Source organism: Lithobates pipiens, unplaced genomic scaffold, assembly GCF_037356315.1.
Source record: "Lithobates pipiens isolate NorthernLeopardFrog02 unplaced genomic scaffold, aLitPip1_a1.2 Scaffold_22, whole genome shotgun sequence".
NCBI lineage: Eukaryota > Metazoa > Chordata > Amphibia > Anura > Ranidae > Lithobates > Lithobates pipiens.
Genome location: NW_027507784.1, coordinates 256,760,022 through 256,769,094, shown reverse-complemented (window position 1 = coordinate 256,769,094; position 9,073 = coordinate 256,760,022). Strand labels below are relative to the sequence as shown.

At 44.5% G+C, this 9,073-nt stretch overlaps 1 protein-coding gene across 1 annotated transcript in view; it reads left to right on the top strand.

Moving 5' to 3' along the window:
• The window catches only part of NAGA (alpha-N-acetylgalactosaminidase), a 69,940-nt gene extending 61,459 nt beyond the window's left edge, over window positions 1–8,481 (top strand). The window contains exon 8 of the mRNA XM_077448973.1: window positions 6,288–8,481. Coding sequence (XP_077305099.1) covers window positions 6,288–6,566 — 279 coding nt within the window. The 3' untranslated portion in view covers window positions 6,567–8,481. The remainder of the gene's footprint in view (window positions 1–6,287) is intronic.
• Window positions 8,482–9,073: the final 592 nt, after the last annotated feature.

The following is a 9,073-nucleotide window of genomic DNA, read 5'->3' as shown; positions in this document are numbered from 1 at the left end:
TTCTTCTTCTTCTTCTTCCCCTTCCCCTTCTTCTTCTTCTTCTTCCCCTTCCCTTCTTCTTCTTCTTCTTCCCCTTCCCCTTCTTCTTCTTCTTCTTCCCCTTCCCCTTCTTCTTCTTCTTCTTCCCCTTCTTCTTCTTCCCCTTCCCCTTCTTCTTCTTCTTCTTCTTCTTCTTCTTCTTCCCCTTCTTCTTCTTCCCCTTCTTCTTCTTCCCCTTCTTCTTCTTCCCCCTTACGATGTCATAGTCCCCATGTGACACTGTCCCTATATAAGTGGCCGCGCAGTGCGTCCCTGGCATTCCGGCCGGAGAGATCGTCGAGGCAACATCTCCTGGAGAAGAAGAACGGAAGGCGGCGGCGACAGAAGACCGGGCCACCGCCTGTAAAAGAGCTATAAGAAGGCGCGGTGGCCCGGCAGAAGAACCGAAGAGGGGGACAAGACCCCCGAAGTCGGGAGAAGAGGCCGGCGGCGAGGAAGAAAGCCGGACTCCTCCGCTAGCAAAAGAGCTACAGGAAGATAGCGGAGGAGTCCGGCGAGAAGACCCCCCGGAGCTGTGCAATAAAGTATTTTATCTCGTGTGTTGTGTTTTTTTTTTTTTTTGTACTTTTATTTTACAGGTGAATGGGTAGGGGTACATTGTACCCCATACTCATTCACATAGGGTGGGGGGCCGGTATCCAGGGGCCCCCTTATTAAAGGGGGCTCCCGGATTCCGATAAGCCCCCCGCCCGCAGAACCCCGACAACCAACGGCCAGGGTTGTCGGGAAGAGGCCCTTGTCCTCATCAACATGGGGACAAGGTGCTTTGGGGTCAAGGCACCCCCCCATGTTGAGGGCACGCGGTCTGGTACGGTTTAGGAGGGGGGGGGGGGCGCTCGCTCGCCCCCTTTCCTGGCCGGCCGGGTAGCGTGCTCGGACAAGGGTCTGTTGTGGACTTGGGGGGGACCCCACGCCGATTTTTTTCGGCGTTGGGGTTCCCCTTTAAGTCCATACCAGGCGGCGGGGTCAGCGACGTCTCCTTCGCGGGCCCCGCCTACCTGGAGACGCGCTCGAAATGAGCGGACTTTCCTCCGCGTGTGTGGCCGAGTCCGTTCATTTCAAAAGTAGGGCGGATAGTATGGCGGACTTAGTACGCCGTATTAGTCCGCTCAAAAAGTGGTGTGTGTGGTCAAGTCCGTTCATTCGAAAGTATGACGGACTGTCCGTCGGATTGTCTGACGGACTAATTTGGCCAGACAGTCCGCCCGTGTGTACGCAGCTTATGAGTGCAATCTTTATTTACATATCAGTGCCTCCGGCCACAGCTTTTAACTTATGTATGCCGCTATTTACATACGAATGCCACTGCTATTTACATGTAAGCAGGTGAGTCATCTGAACACAATAGGGCAGAGCTGGGCAGCATTAGTGCCAGCACTTCACACTGAGATATCGGGACACAGCACAGGACTAAAACTGCAAGGGACAAGGGAATTTAAACTGGGATAGTTGGCAAGTATGAGGCAGCTGCTTGGGCCTCACAACAATGACAGGGCCCAGGGCAGCTGCCCACTTTGCCTTGCCTTAAAGACGGCCCTGTCTCCACTGAAGCTACATCGGTCTGAGGGAAAAACCACCAATGGATATGCGTTGGCATTGTTTTGGCAAGGGATACTCTAGGTGGTCTAGGGGCCCCAGAGGAATGAGGATAGTAACATAATAATTTCCATGAACAGGTTTTTTGGGACATGCCATAACAAATATAAAAACCTAGGGAGGTATATCATCTTAAAGATGTGAATTCGCCCCAGGAGGTTGAGAGGCAGCTTAGACCAAGTCTGCAGGTTATCCTTCAGACATACTCTAAGAGGATGTAGATTGTTTTTAATATATGTATTGGCTGGTAGCTGGACCTCAACCTTGAGGTATCGAAATCGGGAGACTATTTTTAATGGAACGTCATTAGGCAGATTCGGGGAATATTCAGGACAGATGCGGAAAATCGATGATTTTTTTTTTACCCCAATTAACTTTAACTTTAACTTTAAACCCGGGTACCTTCCAAATCTCGTGATTCTACTCAAAATCTGTAGCCAAAGAGCCCTCCACCAGGTGTACAAGCATATCATCGGCATACAGGGGTCTTTTCTTCCTTCAGGTTTCTCCAGCAGCCCTTCACTTCCCCATCCTCCTACCTCAGCTGTGCCGCCAATGACCCTATAGCCAAGGCGACAATGGGCACTCTAGCTATTTCAAAGGTATCTGTTACAGTATTATTAACCCTCAATTGTGCTAGGGGTTTAGCATATAATGATTTCACCCAATCTATAAATTTGGGACCAAAGCCAAACCGCTCCCAAACTTCCCATAGGTAGGGCCATTCAATAGCGTCTAAGGCCTTATGGGTGTCCACACTGACACTACAACTCGGGTATCTGGGGTAGGACCTTCGGATCGAATCACTGTGAAGAGTCTCCTCAAATTTATAGCCGTAGACCTCATTGAGATAAGAACTTTGTGGGGCTTGGGGATCAGTACAATCAGTGCCTACCTCCAGAGATTCTGGGAGCTTCCACCCTTTTCAGTGCGTAACTATATACCTCCAAACATTTTGGTGCTAGGATCTCCATATAGGTACCGTACCACTCAGTTGGGTATCAGTCTAGACTGGGGGTTTTGTTTGGGTTCAGAGAGCATTGTGGACATGATTTCGGCAGTGCTAAAAGGGAGATCCAAATCCTCCACTACATCCCTGGGCAGTTCTCGAAGAGGGATCAGTGGCAGGAATGGACAGACCTCCTCCTTTGTAATCCACCCTAGATGTGTATAGATCTGAATAAAATTCAACAAAAGCATTAGCTATATCTCTGTGTTTGGTGCAAAGAGTATGTTTGTTTGTCATTATAAATTCAGGGAATAGAGGCTGATACTTGCTGTGAGTGGGCCAATATATATGCTAATAATTTACTGTTCTTATCACCAAACTCGAATTTACATTGTGATTGGTATAGCAGCTTTTTTAGAGTCTTTTCAACCAACACTAGGCCCAGTTGGCAGGCCTTATCCATCCAGACCCCAAGGTTAGTAGAGGTAGAATTATTAATATATGCTACTTCTGCAGCGACCCGCTCACATTCTTTAACATTCCATTCCCTATCTGACCTGAGTTTTTTGATTAACCCCCGAAATGGATCCTTTGAAAAGTGATGAAAAGCACCCCAGGTGGTACCCAGGGGAACCTCCCATTTTGTTTTCTGACCAGACGTTTTGTTATATCAGTGGCTGCGGACCTCTCAAAACACAGCTCCTTTAACCATAATGGTCTCAGTCTCCAAAGCATATAGCCTTGGGACTGGCCCATGTTGATGGAAAATAACAGGATGGAATAGTCCTATATGGCTCTTGGGAGATACATCAGTACAGTACATCATACATCAGTCACCCTCAGACACCTCCCTAGTTACAAAACCCATATCTAGTCTGGATAAGGTGCTATACAAGGAGAAGCACAAATACTCTCTCGCATCAGCGTTCTTCCAGTGCCACACCTCCACCAGACCATACTGTTCCGCACATGTGGTCAATGGTGGAGCACATTAAGAGACCATCTAGAATATATCCATATCTGGGGGAAGTACCGCATATAGATCCCCGCCATGATAATTGGGCCTTTTGCCACCTCGCGCACCTTTGCCATCGCTGTATCCCACAATGCAATTGTGAACGGTGGTGGTACGTAAATCTCCACAAATGGGGAGTATTATCTATGATGATTACGAATCTTCCAAAGGGGTCCGTTACAACCTCCTCCAGGGTACATAGTAAGGATTTTTTTTCCAAGACTGATACTTCTCTGGCATAATTTGAGAAAGTTCGATTGAGATGTATATTTTACAAACGCCCTCTGAAGAGCTATAGTTTTAGAGCATACCAGATGCTTTTCCTGTAGAAAGATGGTGAGGTTTATGCTTCTGAATACAGTTAGATGAATGCCCTTTTAATTCTGCAGTTAAGGCCTCTTACATTCCAGGAATAAAGTTTAATCCCACGTACACATGATCGAAATTTTGGTTGGAAACAGCTCTGATGGTTTTCCCAATGGGATTTCGCTCAAGCTGTCTTGCATGCACACAGTCACACCAAATTCTGACCGTCAAGAACGCGGTGACATCCGACAGGACTAGAAAAGAAGTTCAATACCCAGTAGCCAATAGCTTCAATCTCATAGTTGAATCTGAGCATGCGTGAGTTTTTGCGTGTTGTAATTGCATACACACGTTCGGAATTTCCGATTAGTTTTTCTGTCGGGAAAATTGAGAACATGCTCTCAAATTTTTGCTGACAGTAATTCAGCCAGCTAAATTCCGATGGAGCATACACACGGCCGCATTTTCTATTTGAAAAGCTCTCATCGGTTTTTTGCTGGCCAAAATTCCGATCGTGTGTACGCGGCATAAGAGTATTTAGTGTTGGTGTCATAAGGAAAAGGAAAGGCGTTCATATTGTGAGGCCTGCCATAGCAAGGCAATGGCAAAGGGCTCCTTTGGAACACTAACAGCAGTACATATAACATCTCACTAGTCGGGTAACATACAATAGCAGTCATTATCAGCATAACATAGTTATCTGCATAGGTAGAAAGTGGATTAGCAGAAGCATAAACAATTAGAATAATAAAATATCAAAACAGAAAAAAGGAAAACTTGAGTCCCCAACTTGGTAGGAAGTGATCCAGAACATAGAACTCAAACCGCCCTCCCCCACCTTGCCTGCAGTCTCCAACAGCGGGGGGAGTCCTCCCTTATCCAGCCACATAGAGAGGGGAAGGGTGAGAACTTGGTGAACTGCTGAGCAAACCGTGAACCGCATGGTAGAAGAAGTATTTATTGCTGCCAGACAACAGTGCATTGTTAAGCCGGAGCCTATATCCATAGGTAAGGCACATTAGGAGGCTTTAAAAGTTCCAAACCGACCAGTAAGGATTCCTGCAGAACATTGTCTCCTATGTCAAGCACTACTCAGTGTTTCCAGCCATCTGTTGTCTTTAGGAGAGGTAAAGAATTGCACTTTTCCCTTATGGATCACTCAAAGCTTTCCTGGGTATAGCATACTGTATGGTAGGCTCACGCAGGCATTGCTTCACACTCTGGAATGCTGCTGTTTGCTTCTGCGTAGCCGCTGAAAAATCTGGGAAAATGGTTATGCGATTATTATTGTAGAGTAATTCTGGCATATTGCGAGCTTAATAAAGAATAGTTTCTTTGTCCTTTAAAGTATAGGAAACGGGCCAACATGGGTCTGGGAAACTGACCTGGGTGTGGGGCTCTCATTGGCACCCGATGCGCCCTCTCAACAGCAAACGAGTGGGAAAAGGAGTCTGCTCCAAAGGTTTGTTTAATCCAGGTCATTAGGAATTCCCCTGGGTGTTTCCCCTCCATGCCCTCTGGGAATCCCAGGAAACGCAGGTTGTTCCGGCGAAGTCTGTCTTCAATATCTGAGCTTGGATTCCTGGAACTTGTGGTCCGCCGCCATCTCCCGGACTGTCACCATGAGGTGGGTCAAATCATCCTCAACTGCACTAATGCAGTGTTCGGCTGTGGTGACCCAGTTCCTAATTTTATGAACATCATCCTTTAGCAGGGCAAAGTCCACCCAAATGGTTTCTATTTGGGTTGACAGGGACGCATGGCAGCTTTTAATGGTCGCCATGATTTGAGACCCCCCCCGATGGTTCTCCTACCTGGGAGCCTGAGTCTGTGGCCTTTTTATCCGAGGGTGGGACCGGGATTGCCAGGGGGTCCGTAGCATCCATGCAGTCTGCCCTACCCTCTGCCCAGGGCTGGTCAGCAGCAGCAGATGCACATGGCCTCTCCTCCAGGTGTCGGGCACCATCTTGGCCGGTCTCATGGGCAAAACAAGGAATCATTTCCACGGTTGATGGGTCCACGCTTGATCCGTATTTGACCATATTCATGCTCCCTGGGTGTTCTCCAACCCGTCTATTAGGTTGCCTTTGAAAAAATTATGTGTATGGCAGAACAGGCTACTGAAGGATTTCAGTGAGGTTCAGAGCTCAGAAGAAACGCTGCTCACATATTGGAAGTAGATACACCTCCCCAAACCTAAACAATCTTTAAAGCTATTAGACCTTACTTCCCCTTATCTAGAGTTTCAGGTCATTTTTACACTCTTTTTAAATCACCCTGTGCAACCAATATTTTTCATGAATTGTACCCTGCAAAATACAAAAATAAACTGTTACCAAACGTCCCATACTGACTCAGTTCTTTGTACTTCTGTTCCTGCAGGTTAGTTCTCTGGAAGTCTGGATGAGAGAGCTAGTAGATGGACAGTATGCCGTGGCTGTCCTGAATAAAGGAACAGATGGAATTCCAAAGCGTTTCTCAATGAGCCTCGCCAACTTGAATATCACAGAGTGTGCACTCGGCTATAAACTCTATGATGTGTTTGAAAAAGAGTACTTGGGAAATGTTAAACCTGAAACAAATATTGAAATGAATATTAATCCAACAGGGGTGGTCATGTTATTTATTCGCCCAGCTTCTGTCAGGTTTCATCCTGTGTAACGTAAGCAGGGTATTTAAAATGATGGGAGCAGATTTAATGCTATGGAAAATGGTGATCATTTTTATCACAAGTGATTAACAAAGGGGTTAGTATATGAATGCTGAACAGAGGTGCCATTATGCAGGGTAATGTGTGTCTTATTTTTAGAAAAAAAATGCAATATTTGCCAACCGAATCTTATATTAAGCACCTTACAGCAAGAAAAAAAAATGCTAAAAAGAGCTTGGACAAAAAAATAAAAATCTATAAATTTTCATACAAACAAAGTAATCTAGATTATTTACTTAATTTCATTTACTTAATGTCTTACTTGTGAATCTTGATCGAGAAAGCACATCTATCAAAGTAGTCTGAGTAATAATAGTTTACAATAATAAAAGCCTGAATTCAGGAATGGCAAAAGTCAATCAGAGATGTCCAATGCCATTGAGCGAGGGTCACTTGTAGTCCAGTGTTTTTTTTTTTGATGCCCGAATAGCAAACTTGATTAGTGAACTTTTATTTAAAGTGTTTGTATAGTCAAGTTTTATCATTGTTTCGAATAGAGTAGAGAAGAGTTAGAATCCCTGTCAGGTCCCTCTTTGAAAAATTCAACCCATTTGTCCAGATGACTACTGTCTTTGGTACAGAAATTATGCAAAATCAAAGGGGTTTGCATTGTCACCAGCACAAGACGTGAGGGTAAATCTCCCAGTGGCAAACCCCTATCGTGGTGACCTCTGTCTAAGATGGAATTTCCCTTCATCTTGTAGAGTTTTCTGTTCCCTTATTGTTGCACCCGTGGGACAGAAAGTAAAGGGAAATCTTGTTAATGTGACAGATTACAAACATAAATTGACACTTTATATATTTATATATTATACTTAAATAATGTGACAAACACTTTAAAAAAAAAAAACCTCTCCTGAAAAACATTGAGACTGCCATTGTGGACCTCTTCTGAAATAGCTAGTTGTCTAGATGCCTTTTTGACTCTCTAGCTTCAACACTGAATAACTGACCAAGAACTTTCCTGATCCACTTACTTAATTAAGGGCAGTGACTTACAAGGCATTAAGTAAGCTGGTGAGAGTAACAGGCAAACAAATGGCATTTTCAAAATAATGTCAACAATAGCAGCCCCCATATTTCTTGTCTAACATGTTTATATTCATTCATGATTATATGTTGATTAGCCCTACAGCACAGGATGATTGTGACGACTGTGTGCAAATTGAGCAATGGTCCCTGTGCAAATCTTTTTTCCAAATCCCCTTTTTTCTGGGGTATTTTGTGATTTGGGGAGCAAATAAAAGTAGACAAATAACCATAGGTCATCAAAAGTCGGTTTATTCTATTACTGTTACTACTGGGACTAGATGTACTTTCTGTATGCTCTAAACCAGACTTTTGGTTGATTGTATAAATTTGCACTGTCCTCTACCTATAATTAGCTAAATGTTATTTCTAAATGTGAAAGAACACTCCAGATATGAAATGTGGGTAAAAGCTGGAGCCCTGCATCTTCTGTATATTTTTTTTTTTTTTTGTGGAATGTAGTTCTTATGGTTGTGGTAAGGGAAGCATTCATGAAGGACACTCTGGAGGAGATTTACTAAAACTGGAGCATCTGAGGCAGCTGTGCATGGTAGCCAATCAACTTCCATGGTAGTGGATTTTTTTCAGCGCAGAGCTGCACCTGATTTTGCACAATGTTTTTCCGTTTTTAGTAATACGACCCTAGCCATCCAAATTTCCTTGGAACTCATGCATGCAAACCAGCAAAAGAAACCTAACTTTAATCACTTTCCAGTGCAACATTTATTATCATATACAAAAACTGTAAATTATTTTAAAATCCAAAAAATTGCACAATTTCAATGTAAAATAGAAGCTGTTTTTTCAGTGTAAATAAAATTGTAAATTGAACCGGTACTTGTTGATTGTGTCATAATGTCTGTGATATCTGGACTTGTCTTCCTGCCTGCCATGAGATAGAAGTGTCACGGTAACTGTGAATAGAAGGGCATACATGAGAATGGCAGTTGGGGCAGGCAGACCAAAAAATAAAAATGGTAAACAAACAAAATGCAATTTTATATTGCTGGGTGGGGAAAGAGCATGGATTCCCAGTGCATCCACAGAGTGAAGATCTACTTTTTAAAGTCTAACTCTATATTTTAGTGACCATGTCTCATCAAGACTTTAACAAATTTAAATAAATTTTCTGCCTCCACATTGCCAAACGGACCAGGTGGTCAGGATCCACCCAGAAGCCTGGACCCACACCTGGCTCAGCCATCAGCGATCTGCTCAGAGCCTGACCCAGCCCCTCCTACCCCCTACACAGCCCAGCGCTCCAGTGAGTACTGGAGAGACAGGGCAAACAGTCAGAGACTGACAGTCATGGCTCTCTGCTCAGAGCAGAGAGGGAGAACTGAGCGATCACCAGTGTTTGATCAGGCAGTTCTCGCTACAGAGCCAGCAGGGGACAGATGCTGCAGCCACCTAGGTGAGGTATACATTT